We start from the raw sequence: 18413 nt of genomic DNA, 5'->3' as shown, positions 1-18413 counted from the left end.
GTACAAAGTTTCAAGGTGTTTGGACGACTGTAGTTTCTTTTCCCAAAACTTTTCAATGTACATTTGGATGCGGACCTCGCGTTGATTATTTCTGCACAACAACAACAACTCAAAGCTTCTGACGTTTCCTTTCATCTGGTCTTTTGTGTGCTTAAGAGCCGATTCTCCTTCTGTTGAAGGGGAAGTAAGTCCGTCCTCAACTGTATGGATCTCAGTAATGACAAAACACACTGCCTCTTGAAAGGATTCAATATATATTCAAGGACAGATTGGCAAACTTTGAACATGTATAGAAACTTTTCAGTGACTTTCTCAAATTATAACTACATTGGTGAGTAAGTAGATTGAAAACGTGGCTTGAATAATGTGATAGAACGCGGGCAGCGGGGGAGGGGTGTTTCTGTGGATTTATTTTACGTCTTACATGTCTGTGTGTTCAGTTTCAGTTTATGTCCAGTTTGGTCAAAACGAAGCTATGACATCATCTGATATGTAACTGTTCCTTGGCTTCTTAATAAAAACATTTTTGAAATGTGTTGTTTAATATTCTTGAAAAATGTGTTTTTAAAAAAGTAAATCAATGTTTGTCCAGATTGGGGTGCTATTTTACGCTTTTTAGATTTGACAGCAGTTTTTTTAGAAAATGCATTAAACAAATAAACATATCCCAATTGCACTCTTATATTTTCTACTATAACGTAAGAAAACCAGTGAATCTGTATTTCATTAATGCACGAATTCCATTGATTTAATCCAGTTGAGATTAAATTGCATGCATGAATATTAAAAAGGATTTCACGTATATTGCGTATTTCCACCACTTGAGGAGGCGCCTGGGGAATCAAACCTGCAACCCTCCGATCACGAGTCAACCACTCTCCCAACCGAGCCACAGCCCAACGGGTGTTCTGAATATACGTTTCTTTTTCCAAGCATGACTTTGAGGCTTTGCTTTTATCCTCTTACTTTTTCCTCACATGTTCAGCAAACTTCATTTAACACATGAAAGTCGTTATCCCGATGAACGTGACGTTCTATGTTCCCTCTTTTCTGGACTGGCTGAATAAGCAGAATGAAGGCAATGAGACAAAGATCTGTCCATTATGAGCCAGGCGGAAAGAGGATAAGCCGTCCTCCTTTCCCTCTCTTTTCCACCCTCATTATCGCCAGCGGATGAAACAATTAAGTCTTAAGATAATTGCATGTCTTTTCAATTCAGCTAAACATCCTCATGTATGATGGCTCTTCATTTGGCACCATGAGAGCACACGAGACAGTAAACTGGGACAAACCGGTTCTTTCTCTTATAAAAGAAAAAAAAAAACACAAACATCCACATGAAGGCAAGCTTTTAGGATCACCAAGGTTCCGTTCACACCGCAGGTCTTGAAGCTCAATTCTGATTTTCTTGCTGGGATTCCATTTTTTTTTTTTTTTTTTGGCGTGACCATTTCAAGCTCCCCTGCCACGTGACCGCGATCGGAACGGATGTTTTCAGGCTCCAGAAGACGACGTGAAGTCACACCGAGCAGCACGCTATGTACCGTACACGTTGCACGACGGCTATCACCAGGGTTGCCAGATGTGACTCACCGTTTTCAGCCCAAACAAGGTAAAAACCCACAGACCTCAATAAAAACCAGCCCAGATCTCAACTTGTGTAGAAAGGCGTAATAAAGAACACGCCGTAAGGTAAAGGTAAGAGAATTTGGCTCTCCAATTGGAGGGGGGAATAGAGTAGAGAGATTTATTCCTCCCCAGGGGGAAACACAAACTTACAACAGCTCAAGGTAAAAAGGTGCAGAACTTATAAAATTAAGGAATTAAACTATGTAAACATATGTAAATATCTAAACAAGAGCAAAAAAGAGCACAAAAAATAGAATATGTAAAAAGAAAAAGAAAACAATCCAGTAAAAAGAAAAATCCTCTAAAATAGAGTAAATTGCCAGGATTGCTATACACAGTGTAGATATGTAAAGAGCTGTACTCACCCACCTTATCTGGCAACACTGACCAGCGTGTGAATTCTAGTAAAAAAAAATTTTTTTTAAATCAGAATGGGATGGCTTCTCCCTGCAGTGTGAACGAAACCCAATTAACTCCACATGCCTGTTATTGGATTGTGAGAAGAATTTGCTGATTTTTTTTTTTTCTACCAACAAATTCGATAAATCTATGTTTTGCCCAGCCTGAGCTCGACGCTAAAAAAAAATGTGCTCAACATGAGCAACAAAATAAAAACCACCAATGAGTTTCACGAAGTTTCAAGCGACCTTTCTCCCACACCCCCTAGTGTTCTGGAGGTGAACTGCGTCCCGGCTCATGGGACCTGGAAGGGACTGGTAAGACTCGACGCACTGCAGACGCGGTAACGTACTGAGGTCTTCACTGTGGGATTGGAACCAGTGACCTTCCACCAGCCTCACTCTCCACTCATGACAACGAGGTTCCAGTCTGCATGTTTGCACGTGAGGTTTTTTGTTTTTTCCCCCTCCAGTTTCCTCTAACAGTCCAAAAACAATTGTTTGAGGTTCTTCTGTGACTCCATAGGAGCGAATGTGAATGTCTGCAGGTCCAAACGGTGGATGGATGAAGTCCAGGTCCTCACAGCTGCAGTGAATCAAGCAGCTGCTGTTTATTGCAGTCAGAGAACAAATATTTCACTCAGTGGCTGAAGCGGGCTTTCGTTTCATTTGCATCCAGGTGATTCTAGATGTCTTTTAGACGTGAAGGTGTGTGTTTGGAGTGGAGCAGGGGTTGGCTCTTCAGCTCCCCTGCGGCGGCTCCCTGAAGCGTTCACAATATGACCTGGAAATAAACATTTATTTGCATTTCAAACTGATTTTCCACACTGGTTCAATCTCCAGGATTAAAAAAAAAAACTGCTTTATGTGGTAAAAGTGCCCCAGCTTTGAAAAATAGAAAAAAAAGGAGGAAAAAGGGTAAAAACAATTGCTCGTATTGCTAAAACTGCTATAAACAGCCAAATATCTGAAGAGGCTCAGATAACCAAGATGTATAAAATGGCTAAAGTGGGAAAATGCATTAAAAATAACTCTAAAAATCACCACAACGACTAAAAATGTAAGAAAACGGATCTAAATTGTACTTTTTATTTTCTATAGCAACACCTTTATTTCTTCATTTGAGATCATTAGAATGTTTTAAATTTCATTTAGTGAAATAAACCGTGAAAACTGGACTTTTGGTTCTGAAGGCTACAGAATCCCGAGACTCTTGGGAGATTTCCAGTGTGGACCGTAGCCTCGCCCATTGTTTGCTTTAATCACCACTTCAGCATCACGACAACTTGAATCAGACAAATTAATGCAGAATACAGACGAGCAGAACGGCTCTTCTCATTTCATTCCTGATTTAATTTGTAATCCAGCCCTGATACAAAGAAGCGCAAACAGCCCAGCGTCTTCAATTAACTTTTTTTTAATGAAAATCTGCTTCCAATTTATTCTTTTTGTTTTAATCGTTGCCAGAAAGCCCGTTCCGGGGCAACACAGCCTCGAGGGAATCTGATTCTGTGCATTGCATGAAACTTGTACCACTTGTTGGATTTTCCTCGCTTGCATTGTAATCACGCAGGATATTCAATTTACAGCTTTTATACAAGTGACTGTCTCCCCTATGGTGGGCGGGCAGGCAAATTAAAAAGAAAGTGGTTCAGGAGGAGCCTCTAAATAAGGTGTGGGACCAGCAGGGACGCCTGAGGGATTCCCGAGACCAGGTTCACTCTTCAATCAACACCAATCAAAATTATTTTTACCTCCTCTGAATGACAATGAGGCAAAAAAAATAAGAAACAGAAACTCAGAGAGTCTGACTGGGGCCGATTTGTACAGTATGACACCGAGTGAGCATGAACTTCTTCACCTGCTTGTTTCTTTAATCTCGCAAGAGCTTTTTTTTTCTGTGTACCTGTCTCTTTAAGAGGCGCGGCGCAATTACTGATCTCAGTGTCTGTTTAAGTCTTGTTCTTTTTTTCTTTCATCTGTTGGAGTTTTGCCGGAAAAGCCTCGCAACATTGAGAACGTGAGCACAAAAGGCATATCGAAACATGCTGGGAAATTTGTTGACAGGTGTGCCGTAACTTTTGACGATTCAGAAAAAAAACAATACTGGTGAAAATGGGAGCGTGTGCACAAAAAGAAAAAAGAAAATTCAGGAATATAATGATTTTTTCTTTCACGATTTGATTAAAAAAAGTGAGAGATGTACCAATCAAAGCAGATGGGATTTTGGTGACAAATATTATATATAACACCCAATATATAATATTAACACCCAAACCACCGTCTGAGCCCGAGGCCCAGGAGGATGAAAGCAAAAGGGGGCGGAGTCAGGGGGGCGAAGGCGACCAGACACAAATCGGGGCAATTCCCTGATGCGAGGACGTCCACAAGGAAACCGGCTGCATTATGAGACTAATAATAATAATAATGCATCCTGTGAATTCCCCCAGCCAGATCCTGCTTCCTGCCCTGCAGCGACCGGGCCGGAGGGTCGGGGCCTTTTGTGGTTTTTTTTGTCCAGCGCACCGTGGAAAAGAGCGTTTCACCTCGGATGATTCACGCCGGTCTGCAGGACCTCGGCTTTAATTGCTGCGGTCGGCCAGGGGAGGAGATAAAACCCTGGAAACCATGGCAACGCCACAGTTATTCCCACTCCTACTGGCACAAACTCGACCTACCACAGTTTCTGATCACGCCGATGCTGCTCGAAGCGTTTCGCTACTTCTGGTTGAGACGAGCTCGGCTGCACGATTTGTGATGAGGTCAGCAAATTTGCACCAGAACTGCTCTCATGCCGATTAAAGTGATAAAACACTTTGTTTTTGTGTCTTCGTTCAGGAAAGGTTTGTAAAACAATGTCCGTTTCCACAGAATTGGCAGAGACATTGAACAAAGTCTGCGTCAGACGAGAGAAAGAGTGTCATGACTCCCAGTCGAGATTCTCCTCGGGCTTAGTACTTTTATTTTGACAGTCACCTTACTAACAATCAGAAGCAGTCATCCGTCCATCAGAACGCTCTTGAGCTAATGTTTACAATTCTCTGCTCAGGTGGGTGTGGAGTTTAATTCCAAAAACAACCAACAGCACCACCTCATGGCCTGGCATACCAACTACGTCAGTTTCATAATGTCTGTTGTTTCCTTGGCAACGGACACTTATTTCACAACATTGCCATATAGACGTGAAACTGTGCTGCAATGGAAATTCTGCATTTTCACTTTAAAGTTTGACGTGTGAACGGGGCCTTTGAGACATTCTCAGTGTGTTCCTCAACTTGCTGTTTGTTTGTTTGTTTGTTTGTTTACCTCTGGCCTGACCACACGGCCCGCCTGTTTTGCATGAACTCCTCACATTGCAAACTTCTCCTTGCAGGCCCACTAACCTGCTTGACGCGGCGGCCGCTGCGTCCCGCAGTCCTGCAGCAGCAGCAGCAGCAGCAGAAGGACCGGGAGCAGGACGCGGACGGGAGACGCTCTTTGTCCAGAAGCGTGCAGCCCGCACGCCAAACGGGTCATCGTGTCGGGACGGGAGCCGTTCTTTCACCAACCATTTAACGCCTTTCCAAAACAAAAACACCAAACAAACCCAAAAAAAACCGCTGGGTTTTCTGCAACTTCAGATCATCTCCATCGGACTCGGATGCGCTGCTCCTGGCGGCGGCGGAGACGACGGCGCGAGCCGCGGCTGCGTCCTTCTCCGCTTCAGGCCCGCCGACCGTTCCCAGCCTGCTCTCCCTTCCGCTGCTTCATCCTCGCTCGTTTTCCGTGCAGACGCGTTCGTGTGAGAGCAGCCGGCCCCCGCCGTCCTCCATCAGCCTGCTCCCGACAGGCAGTGACAGCTCCCAAACTTTCCTCGGCGAAACTTTGTGCGCAGCGCCTCCCCCCACAGAGGGGTGGACTCGGGACAATGGGACATCTCTCGGGAGGCCCGGACGCTTAAAGGGGAACGCGACTCCCAAGAAATCGGATCCTCAGGACTCACACGGTCCAGTTGGCTGAGGGCCCCAAGTCGTCCGGGTTCTCTGTGGGTCACATGAGGACCTGAGGGAGAGGCCGCTGTGCGTAAAGTTGGAGTAGGAAATTAAAAATGATAAAAAAAATAATAAAAATAAAAAAACAAGAAGAAGAGTGACTCCCCTCTGGGGTGTTGCAATCTCCCTCTCTGAACTCTAATAACATGAATTCTATTTTCTTATGGTGGAAATTCTGAGTACAGCACTCATAAAAAGCCTCTTTTAAGCCAGAAAAATATGATTCTAATTTGTTTTCTAAGAGCTAACAAATCATGGAGGAATTTTATTCCCACAGATTCAACTACAGCGCGTGATAAAGGTTTTCCTTGATGAGCGAAAAAAAACAACAAACACTGACTAAACTCAGTCTTAAAATACTTTTACTTTTGTCGTTGATCTGAATCTAACTGAGTTTGGTGCTCCCTCTAGCGGTGAAACGAAGGCACTGCCGTGATTTATACTCATTTGGGATGTCACAGGATGATGGATGGGCTGTGAAGAAAAGGTTATCAGACAAAAGAGCAACACATTAAACCTTCATCATGCTGTCCAGACATGTTTTTTACCAAAAGGTTTCAGGAATTCGCCTGTTTAAAGGAGCAAATTAAGAGAATTCGGGTTTATTGAAAAGAGCCAATTGATATAAAAGAGTTCATCCATCTCCTGTTGAGGAGAGCAAAGTGCTGAGGCCGAGCCCAGCTCACTGAGAGCGATGGCCTGGATGGACACCAAGTACCTCGAAGTCTGAAGTCTCTTTGCTTTGTTGTTTCAGTCTCTGTTCTGTCCTTTTCTCTGGTTCTATCCAACTAGAACCAGAACAGCGGAAGGTCTCCTCTCCACGGCCTGGTTCTGCAGGTTTCTCCCTGTTTGAATGGAGTCGTTTCCTCTCCACCGTCTCCTCTTGCCCACGTGGAATTGTTGGATTTTCTCTGTTAAAAGCTCCTTGAAACGAGGTCGTGTTTTGTATTTGGCGTGAGAGAAATTCTTATTTGAATAGATCTTGTTGAAAAACTCCAAGTTAAATGGATTCTAGTGTTTAATGTTTATTATCTATAAGAGTTCCGAGTCCAGTGCAAAGACTAGGAGTCCCTTAAAGAATCCAGCTGATTTTTAAAAAGTCAAAAGTTTACTTTCAAAAGTCCAGACTTTGATTCAAGACTCCAAGTCTGATGTGGAAAATATGCCTGTAAAAAGTCAGGATTGTTTACACGAGTCTTGTTTGGCTTCTTTTTTTCTTTTTTAATAAATCCAGACTCAAAGTCTTCCATTATTTAAAAAAAAAAAAAAAAAAAAAAAAGTGAAATAATTCAGAGTGTTTCACAAACTCCAGAGCTTTTATATTTCATGCCCAGGTCCTGTTCCAATAATTTCTCTGATTTTAAGAGATCTGAACTCTTTAACCTGCTATAATGACTCAGTGTGAAAATCAATGTGATAAATATAAATATAAATCCAGCTTATTGCACCTTGAATATGAACTCATGTCTGTTAGTCAAGACATTGATTGCGCTTATTGGAAGGACGTAAACAGTTCGATGTGTTTTAGGAAGTCTCAGTCCAGAGTCTAAAACTTCAGGTCATGATTAGAACGTCCAGGTCTCTTTCGAAGGGTTTATCTCCGATTTTAACAAGAAAATGTCTCCATTTCTTGTTTTTCTTTCTTCGAGATGATGTGAAAATAGGATAATATGAAGGAAAAAAAATTGGATACGAAAATCGTCGTGATAAATGTGCATCCAGCCTGCAGATTGCTCCTCGAGACAGTCTTTTGAATGAATTCCAGTTTGTTCAGAGATGATTGCACCGGTGCGTCGCTGTTCTGCGTTATGCTGCCTGTCAATATGGAAATGAAATCAATTTATTTGTCAAATCAGACACACACGCATGTAAAAAAATAATCCTGCTTCCTAGAGACAACCATCCTGTATGAAGACGTATCTACATATTCTTTGTTTGATAGTATTTGATCGTATCTCTGTAATTTGCGCCATTTGGTGACTTTTACGCGGGACTCTTGCACACTGTCACACCTCTAATGAGCTGGCTGGAGGAGGATAAATATAAACAAACGAAACCGAGCAGGCAGCCTCATTCCTCTCGTGTTATCTGCTGGATTCAGGATGTTTCTTCTCTCCTCTCAGGTTGGAGACCGTGCGCTCTCCTCCTGTGGCGTCTCTCCACCGACCAATCGCGTCTGCGCAGCGCGGCGGCACGCGCGTATAAAAGCCCCCTGCGGGTCAGCTGTCAGTCAGTCACAGAGGTGTGAGGAGGAGGACGAGGATGGAGACGCGGGTGCGCCGGGGCGCGCGGCTGTGACGCGCAAGTGCGCGGACGGAGAGCGCCCGTGAAAGATGGACGAGCTGTTTAACCTCAGCGGAGCTCTGAATAGAACTTCCTCCGCCGGGGACACGTTCAGCTTTGAGGACGTGGACGTGAGCGCGGACGGGACGCCGATCCTGCGGATCCTCATCTCCGTGGTGTACTCCGTGGTGTGCGCGGTGGGTCTGGTGGGGAACCTGCTCGTGTTCTTCCTCATGAGGCAGCGGCAGGGTCGGAAGAGGTCCACCATCAACGTCTTCATCATCAACCTGGCGGTGACGGACTTCCAGTTCGTGCTCACGCTGCCCTTCTGGGCCGTGGACACCGCGCTGGACTTCAGCTGGCCGTTTGGAGACGCCATGTGCAGGATCGTCCTCTCGGTCACGGTCATGAACATGTACGCCAGCGTCTTCTTCCTCACCGCCATGAGCGTGACGCGCTACCTGTCCGTGGCCACGTCCCTGAGGAAGAAGGCGCACCGGAGGTCGCGGCGCGTAAAGTGGGTGTGCGCCGTGCTGTGGGTGGCGGCCACGGCGGCCACGGCTCCCACCATGATCTTCTCCACCGTGACCGTGGTGGCCGGGGAGAAGCTCTGCCTCCTCAGGTTCCCAGAAGGACACGACTGGCTCGCGCTGTATCACATCCAGAAGATCCTCATCGCCTTCATCATCCCGATGCTCATCGTGTCCGTGAACTACCTGATGCTGCTGCGCTTCGTGAGGAGGCGCAGCATGGGCGGCACGAACCCCAAACGGAGATCCAGAGTCACCAAGTCGGTCGCCATCGTGGTTTTGTCCTTCTTCTTCTGCTGGATGCCAAATCACGCCATCACCTTCTGGGGCGTCCTGGTCAAATTCAACGCGGCCAACTGGGACACGTCGTATTACATGGTGCACACCTACGTGTTCCCCGTCACCGTGTGCTTGGCGCACGCGAACAGCTGCCTGAACCCGGTGCTGTACTGCCTGATGAGGCCGGAGATCAGGAAGATGCTGAGCGGCTTGTTCTGGAGAGAGTCCGCACCGGCTCACGGCAAAGGCTTCGCCACGCGCTCCGTGACGCAGGGCGAGAGCCGGGGGGTCGTGCAGCTCCAGCTCGTGGGGGACTCCGAGCACTCGCTGTCCATCATCGACCGGAAAGGCTTCTCGGTGGACAAACACATCCCGTGTGCACGCTGACCTCGGCGGATCGCCAGTGGATGGATGCCGCTTGTCGTGCGTAAAGCTTCGCGCGCGGCGGACGCTTGAAGGATGCGCACAAGCGCATTCATGTAAAAAAAACAAACAAACAAGTGTTCTCGTGGAGACGTGTGACATATGTGACCCGTGTTTCATAGATAAGGAAGAAAACACAGCCGTTCTACTGGTGGATTAACCCGACAGGCTTTGAATGTCTCTATTCCTCTTGGTCTGCGTTCCGTGCTGTGAAGAAGGAAAATAAAAACTGGTTTCATGAAGATTAATGCAACAATTTACCATCATGTCGGTCCTGTAAATCTGTCTCTGAATAAATTATTTCCAGTCGAGATTTTGTTCTCCTTTTTGTCCCCAATTTACTATAAATTCTCATCGATTTCTTTCCTTTAGAGTTCTGCCTTTTAACCTGGACTTTATAAAACTCACGTTGGAACCCCAAACTCAAACCCTTGCAGAGTTTATGTGACGTCATCCCTAACGTGCGTCATGTCAGTTCTGGAGGCTCTTTCACGTTATTAAAAAAAACCCATCGGAGGCGATCTGTATTGAGCTGCCATCAAGTATTTCCCTCTTCTATACGGTCGCAGAGAGCAGAGGTGGATAATTATTCCCACTTCTTAACCAAGGACTTTTGTTTTATTATTATTTGTCAAAAATGTCACCTAAATGATACCCCAGCAAGTTGTATGCATCTAATCTGATTCACTGCTTTGTAATCTGTAAAATGGAGAAGTAACGAATTGCAAAATGTTGAAATTGAGTAAGACTTCAAGCTGAATTGTTAAAAGAGTCTAATCTAATCTAATCTAGGACAGTGCTCTGAACTTAATCTGATTCATACTTTTTAAAGTTATATGAAGTGGAAGTGACAAAATACAAATGGTAAATGGTCTAGATTTATATAGCGCCTTCTAACCACACTGAGGTAGTCCCAAAGCGCTTTACATATCAGCTCATTCACCCATTCACACACCAATGGGACAGAGGTGCCATGCAAGGCGCTAGTCGACCACTGGGAGCAATTTAGGGTTCAGTGTCTTGCCCAAGGACACTTCGACACATAGACCGGTGTAGACTGGGATCGAACCTCCGACCTCTCACTCCGAAAGACGACCACTCTACCACCTGAGCCACGGTCGCCCAAATGATCACATTGAGTCGTTCTTCTGAGTATCGTTACTTTTTAAACTCTGATTTTTACCTCTCTAAACAAACTGGGTTTACGTTGTAAATGAGGGGAACCATGTGTGCTCGTTACTGCCCCCCACTGGTATTTACTCGAGTAAAATCTGCAGGGTTCGGGTGACCCTGACCCAGACCAGGGCTGGGAACGGTTATTTGAAAACAGTAATCCGTTACAATTACAAGTTACTTGTGAAAAATTTAATCAGTAACTTACTCTAAGTGCTAAAATAGAAAAGCAATGTACCGGAGTACTTTTAGTTACTTTTGGATTACTTCAAAAGAATACTTACCAGCGATTACTTACCAGCGAACATAAAACATACAGAAAATAAAGAATAGAATGCGTGTTTGCTCCATTAATCTTATACACGGAAAACAAGTGTTGAACTAAATCAAAACTCAGTAACCAGTCAGGTGTCGAACACTGATTTTTCTTTTCAGAGAATCAAAACCACAATACAAATGAAGCTTTTAATTTCTATTGAAGAAAATGAGCCCTTCTTTTCCAAAACTCTCTCTCTGTTTCCTCGTTGGTTTTAATGTTTTTCCCCCAAGGATTAAATATGAATGTTTGATTAGAGGCTGTATCTGGCAGCATGAATCACTGATTGATAAAAACTGAACAACCCGCCAGTAACTCAATCAAACGAGCAGACTTAAAAAAAACAACAAAAAACCCAAATAAATAAATAAATACAAGTTATGACACGTGTCCGCCTCAATTAATCCCAAAAACATGAGGTCGTCTAAACATATTGAGAATGTCTTCCTACCATCAGCACCAGTACTAGTATTGGCAGGTTATGAGCGAGTAAAACTAGTCGACAGATTCCAGGTGTGCATCAGTGAAAGTGAGCAGGTTTTATCCTACCAGATGTTTCTTCAGGTGAGACGTCGAGTTCCTGGACGTTCACAGCACTTTCCCTGCTGGGAGGCGTCATTCGCGTTGTACAGAGAGGTTGAGAGCTTCTCCCACTTTAAAGCATAATGACTGGCGCGCCTGGCTGCAGTATCCATGGCAACGCGTCAGCGCTGACCAGCCTGAAAGCTTCAGGAAGTGTCGCAATGACAGCGGACGGCGCACGCGACCGCTGCAGTTCGAGTTCATTCCATCTGATTTTCTATTGTAATCCCGCTCAGTAATCCCAGTTTTTATCCAATATACATGCAACGAGATTACACATTTTTTATGTATTGTAGAATTGTCTGTATCCTAATTACGTAACGCCATTACATGTAATCCATATGTAAGACATAATATCTTAAATTAAACTTGATACTGAGGCCACAAATTAAAACATCCTGGCCATCACATATTGTCATTTGTAATCATAAAACAGTATTTTGTGCCTTCAACATGGTCATTTGTGGCCATGAAACAGTGAATTGAGGCTGCAAAATATTATTTTATAGACAGGAAATATTAATTTGTTCCCCAAAATAGTTTTTTTTTAATGCCTGTGTTGTAGTAATTTGTGGCCATGAAATAGTCATTTGTTCCCAAACAATAGTCATTGGTGGAATTGATGGTCATGAAATAGTAATTTGTTCTCAGAAAATAGCAATTTGTAGGCATGAAATCGTAATTTTTGGCCACGAAATATTAAATTGTGGCCACAGATGTCATGTCTGGTCGCCGTATAGGATAAAATATCTCACTGACATACTGCATAATGAAATAGTTTAAATGCTTTCAGACAGGCAATATGTTTGATAACTACTGTTGTATGAATAACGAACAGCGAGAAAGTAAAAGGTGTCAAGCTTGCTCTTCACGGGATTTGTGCTTTCAGAGGGGAGTCGAAGGCTGAAACAGACGAGACGAGACGAGACAAGACGAGACGAGGTTTGAAAACAAGGGCAAAACTGCCACGAAGGGCTTGACACGTTGAACTGAAGCGAGACAGAAGCAAATAAATAAAATGATGATGGGATGTTGAGAAGAGAGAGAAAGAGAGAGCGAGCGAGAGAGTCGGTTCTTGTTTAAAAAGACTTTTTCTTTTATGCTTGCTCTTATGTAATAGTCGTTTTATTTTGGTTTTTTTCTTCTCTAAAGTGCTTTGAGATTGTTGTTTTGGTACCGTATAAATCAAATTAATCTGAAATGAATAATAAAATTGGATGCTGCACGTGTTCTCGTGAAGGTCTCCTCTCGTCACTCCAATTTCTTCAAGGCTCTACTGCTAATGGAGTCCACGCCTCCAGGGGTTCTAATGTTTTGGCAGTCGTAAGTTGGATGAACAAAAGGTGAATAATAATAAATAAAAAAATAAATAAAATTGCTGTGACCTGAAGGCCCTTTTTCAGTTATTGAAGCTTGCGGTTGTTTTTGCACTGTGTCAGTTCACAGCCAGCCGCCGTTATTTCCACTGATTCCTTTTCGCCACGGCTCGCCGACGAGACCAGAACCTCCATTTGTCGTTGTTGACTTCGCCCTAATAGTCATTTGCGTCTGATCCAACGATTTCCATAATTCTTGTCTTTTCATACTCAAGCGTATGAAGCTCCGACGCCACTCGAGCCCCGTCTGCTGATTCACATTCGCCAGTTTCATTATCCCGCAGTTGTTGCGAGTAAACACCTCGAGGAAGTGCTTCGTTTTTAAGATTCCCAAAGCCAATTTAAATGGTAATGTACTTGACAAGGCGATTGTTGTACATTCCCGCGTTGCTGTTTATCCTTCTTCTGTCACTGTGGGGTTTTTTTCTCCAATTTTTCCTAATATTTTGGGTCAAATTCGTACATTTGCAGCATCGGGATCAGTGAGTCGGCGTCACGCGTCAATCCCACCGCCACACATCACAAAACTAACCTAAACACTGACCTACCTACATAAATACATAACTGAATACCAAAGGAAAAACATGCACGCACTCGCCTACATAAACATCTACCTATACCTACCATAGTAAAAGCCATTCTGTCGGGGTGAGTCTGTAAAAACACCCAGAATGCAACAGCTATTGAAGGAGTTTAAAGGAGCAGTACAGCTACAACTACAACAACTAAGGTTTTTTATTTCCGTAAGTGGAGTGAAACTCCGGAACAGTTTGTGGACCTCAAGACACACTAAATATAATCATATATGTATAATTGGTTATGATCAAACAACTTTATTTATTCTATATTAAAATATCATTATTTTTTTTAAATTGAATTTATTGACACTTTCTTCAGATAATTTGTTTTTATAATAGTTCTAACATATTTTACTGAACTGAATATCAAATAAGTGAACATTATGAATATTTAATAAGATAAAGAAAATCATATATTATTTATGGCGAAGGGATGGATTTAATGAGTTATCCTTATTCACTGTGTGGTGAAATATATTTGGTATTCTGCTGTGCACTGTGGACTTGATATTTGTTTTTGATCATGTCCAAAATAAAAATCCCAATTTTTTTTTGTTGAATTAAACTAAAGGTTTTTGTACATTTCACTGTTATTTTGCACCAGAATTCCTCATCAGAAAATGGATTCAGATTGTTGTCATTTTCTGTAGTAATTGTTTGAAAATATCAATATTTTCATCACGCAAGCTCTACGATACTTTAGCTACTCATCAAAAACCCAGCGGGAAATGTACATAGTTTTATTTGTAGGTATATTACAGCTCTTCATCCTCATCAAAACAGAACAAAGTGACATTCTTTGGTAACAGGAACAATGTGCATTCACTCATCTGGTGCGTTTCGATCGTCCCGTACAGTAAAGACGACCTCCGGCGATCACCCGGCAGTGACGTGTGCACGCCCTCCGCTCTGATGCAGTGCAACGTTAAAAAAAGGCATGCAACCGTCTCAAATTCATCAAAAAAAACAAAATAAGTTCAGTACGACAAAGCTGCTGACTCTGCAAATTGGCTTCGCTGCTTTAACTACAAAGTAATGCCATAAAACCACGTTTAAAATACCGTGAAAACCACCGGGATATCCAGAGAGTACAAAAAGGATAACTGACTATTTACAAAATTCAAGTTAATTTTGTACAAAAAAAAAGAAAAAGAAAAAGAAAAGTGCATTGAATGTTTAAAGGCCACCCTGCGTGTTTCTCCAGGGTGAAAATAACCGAAGGAGAGGAAGCACATTTAGAATATTTATCTCAATTATTAAAAGTTGAACAAATACGAATCTTCTTTGTGTTTTTTAATTCAATCTTGTTTTTCATAAATTACGATGACTAAAAAAACAAAACATCGAATTCAATATACAGTATAAGAACTTTATATTTTGGTAGCTTTTGGGTGGATTTCACCCTTGAGGTTTTCCATGTAGTTTTTTTTTTTTTTTTTTACTTATTTAGTATAAGAGTTAAATAAATACACATGGGGGGGGGGGGGGGGAGAAAGACGAACGAGCGATGAAACCGACTGACGCTCCTCGACTCAAACAGCCTCAACACCTCCGAACAGACTGACTGAGGCCCCGCGTGACAATCTCTTTTACATTTCTGTTTCCGAACAGTTCCGCGTTTACACGGCGACGTTTTGAAAACGAGGTCCGTTTCCACCGAAACGCCAAAAACACTGAAAATGATGCAGTTCGCATGTTGGGCCATGAGGTGGCGCCGTCGGTCGTTTTATGTAATGAAACTACACGCACGTGCTGCAGAGAACAAAATACTATAAACTGATTTGGCGAACTTTCAAAAAGTTGCGTTCCCCCCCCCCCCCGTATCCATGGAGATGGAGTCGGGAGTATTTTCGAAAAGTTGCACCTTGTGCCTGTTTCCATAGAGACTGAGTGTTTTGGGGAAAACATTTTTTTGTGTTTTCCTCCCGAGACGGATTTGGAGCATTTGAAAAAAAAGAAAAAAAAGAAAAAAATTCCACCTTGGGAGCCGTTTTCCAAAAAAGTTGCGTTTCCAGTGACTCCGAGCATCGTTGTCGTGTAAACAGAACCTCAAAACACAACGGAAGTTTGGTGTTTTCGCTTGAAGTCGTCAGGCATACGGGGGCCTGGCGCTCTGAGGTCCTTGACGGGACACCATGGGGGGGTTGGGGGAGGGGGGGGGGGGGGAGGGGGGGGCAGTGCTGACTTGGCGGGGGTTGTGGCGTGGGACGGGTCCAGTGCACTGAATCAGCTTCAGCGATCATGTCGACGCGGTGCCACTGTGTCGGTGGGGGGGTTGGGGTTGGGGTTGGGGGGTGGGGGGGCGTTAAGGTGGGGTGGGGGTAGGGTGGGTCGGTCCCTGAGTGTCGGGTCCCCTCATGGAAAAAGGGCGTCTGCTGGGGGCCCTCAGCTTGCCGTTACCGCTCCTCCGTCACTTTCCCGTTGGGCCCCTGCTCGTCTTCCTCTCTTCGCTTTTGTCTCCGAAAGAAGCCGAGCTGAGAGGAAACAAACAAAAGAAGAGGAAAAAAAAGAGAGAGAGAGAGATCAGAGGAGAGCTGAAAAGGAGGCGGAGCATGAGGAAAGTGTGTTCTCCTTCACCGGCTCCATCACTCACTTTCCACAGAGCGAGGATGAGCAGAGCCAGCAGCAGCAGGCCGCCCAGCGAGCTGCCCACGATGATCCAGGTGGGGATTCTGGAATCTCCCTCCTTCCTGATCTCCAGGATTATCTGGAGATCAGACCACAGCAGATCTCACCGTTCATTTTACATTTCATCCAGTCACTGAGGACAACGCTCACTCTAAAAATGACACCAACATCTAACGTACAACATCTAACGACTCGTCTTAAAAACTTCTCAGAGTAACTGTCGGGTGCGTTTCGTCAAATCAACTGTGGTTGAGACGTTTTACTGAAAGATGGGAAAAGCCAGTGGAGAAATATATGCGTTAAAACAGCTATTTTTTTTTAAATATACTGAAGTAATAGTGCAAACTATCAGTACTTTTACAAGTACTGTATGAGTTCTTAGTAATCGCTGTCAGAAAGTAAAGCTTCTGTTTTTTGAATGAGAAGTTCCTTTTAATGTACTGGAAGAATCTTAATATACAAACTATATTAAGATATCGCTTCATATAATATTGATATTTTATGCATTATTAATTATCATATCAGATTCTTTTATAAAACCTTTTTAAAAATTCGTCTTAAAACCCATTTTTATTCTTTGGCTTTTACCTCAGCATGAGACTCTGCTCTGGTTTTAGTGCCTTCGTTTTTTTTGCTTTAACTTTTTATGTTTTGTTTATTGCTTTACCATCTGATTGTTTTTATTGCTTTAACTTTTTTATTGTTTTAATGCTTTTATTTTGCCTCTTATATTTTTATTTCAATGTACAGCACTTTGTCTCAGCTACGGCTGCTTAAAGCGCTTTATAAATAAAGTTGAGTTGAGTTGAGTTATTTTTCTTATTTGTACGTCTAATTTTTTAATATTCTGGCTATTTTTTATTTATAATCAATACTATATTACATTCTTCATTATAATTATATTGTTTTTTTTAATGTATCAGAGGGTAATTACTCTCATTACTACTAATTATATTGTGCGACGGTCCGCGCTGCAGCTAAACAACAGTTGAATGAGCAAAGTGTCTCCATGACGACAGACAGGGGGCAGCAGAGTTCAGGGTTTGAGTCGGGGCTCCGTCGTGCCGCTGGTCCTTTCGGTCCCTGAGCTCCACTCAGCTCCACTCAGCACATGTGCAGCAGCGGCGGCGGCGGCTTCCTCCGCTCTGCTCCACATGTTCTCTGACCTCCACTGCCGCTTGTTTATGAAAAGCAACGTCAGTCTTTCTTGTGAACCGCCGGGCGGCTTGTGTGACTCACGTGTCTGACGGGCCGCTGCTCGTGGAGGAACATGGGGCTGGAGGGGGGCAGCTCCACCGACGCGCTGCTCACCAGCTCCAGGATCTTAAACTTCAGCTGGAGGCCAAGGAGAAAACATCTGAGGCCACGTTTACAGCGCAACAAGTGAAAATGTGTCTTTTTTTTGGGGGGTGTTTGAAATGATGTCGTTAGCATGTCGGGCCACTAGTGGGTGCCGTTGTCAAAATATGTGGAAATTGTGTGATGCGTAACTACAATGTGCAGTATTGTCTGCATGTCTTTCAGATCAGAGCTTTTCAAAATGTTTAGTGGGCCCGTGAGCCGACCATGGGGAACGCCACAGAGCACCACGGGAGGGTGGAACCGCAGAATAAGAAATCTGACGATCAAGGTGAAACGTTTTCAAAACATTATTTTTTTTCCTCCCTTAATTAAGTTTGAAACCTGAAAACTTTGGCCCCATTTACACGACAACGTTTCAAGTGAAAACACATAATTTTTTGCATTTTCGTTTCAGAAACGTTTGGCTGAAAACAATGTAGTGAGAGTGTCCGGCCACTAGTGGGTGCCATTTTCAAAATATGTGGAAATTGTGTGATGCGTAACTACAATGTGCAGTAGTGTCTGCATGTCTTCACATACTCCAGATCAGAGCTTTTCAAAATGTTTAGTGGGCCCGTGAGCCGACCCTGAGGAACGCCACAGAGCGCCACGGGAGGGTGGAACCGCAGAATAAGAATTCTGAGGATCAAGGTGAAACCTTTTCAAAACATTATTCTTCTTCCTCCCTTAATTAAGTTTCAAACCTGAACATTTTGGCCCCATTTACACGACAACGTTTCAAGTGAAAACACATTTTCGTTTCAGAAACATTTGGCTGAAAACAATGTAGTTAGCATGTCCGGCCACTAGTGGGTGCTGTTTGTTGTTTTTGTAATGAAAATGTAA

General features: G+C 43.5%; 3 protein-coding genes across 3 annotated transcripts in view; 1 reads left to right on the top strand and 2 right to left on the bottom strand.

Annotated features, from left to right (window-relative positions):
- Positions 1-5843, bottom strand: part of adamts7 (a disintegrin-like and metallopeptidase (reprolysin type) with thrombospondin type 1 motif, 7) — a 101373-nt gene extending 95530 nt beyond the window's left edge. Inside the window, 1 exon segment of the mRNA XM_080499087.1 lies at positions 5411-5843. Within this exon segment, the coding sequence (XP_080355213.1) occupies positions 5411-5543 (133 nt within the window). The 5' untranslated portion in view covers positions 5544-5843.
- A 2548-nt stretch (positions 5844-8391) lies between these two features.
- LOC308131505 (relaxin-3 receptor 1-like) lies at positions 8392-9537 on the top strand (the record flags this gene model as incomplete). Its single annotated transcript, XM_080498240.1, has 1 exon — positions 8392-9537. The coding sequence occupies one exon, from the start codon at positions 8392-8394 to the stop codon at positions 9535-9537; it is 1146 nt and encodes a 381-aa protein (XP_080354366.1).
- Positions 9538-14353: 4816 nt separating this feature from the next.
- The window catches only part of itga11a (integrin, alpha 11a), a 73860-nt gene continuing 69800 nt past the window's right edge, over positions 14354-18413 (bottom strand). Inside the window, exons 28-30 of the mRNA XM_080500806.1 lie at positions 17466-17561; positions 16192-16305; positions 14354-16072 (exon numbers count right to left, since the gene is read on the bottom strand). Of these exons, the coding sequence (XP_080356932.1) occupies positions 15995-16072; positions 16192-16305; positions 17466-17561 (288 nt within the window). The 3' untranslated portion in view covers positions 14354-15994. The remainder of the gene's footprint in view (positions 16073-16191; positions 16306-17465; positions 17562-18413) is intronic.

Source organism: Blennius ocellaris (genome assembly GCF_963422515.1).
Source record: "Blennius ocellaris genome assembly, chromosome: 1".
NCBI lineage: Eukaryota > Metazoa > Chordata > Actinopteri > Blenniiformes > Blenniidae > Blennius > Blennius ocellaris.
Note: the sequence above shows the minus strand (reverse complement) of the source record. Positions and strands in the feature narration are given on the sequence as shown.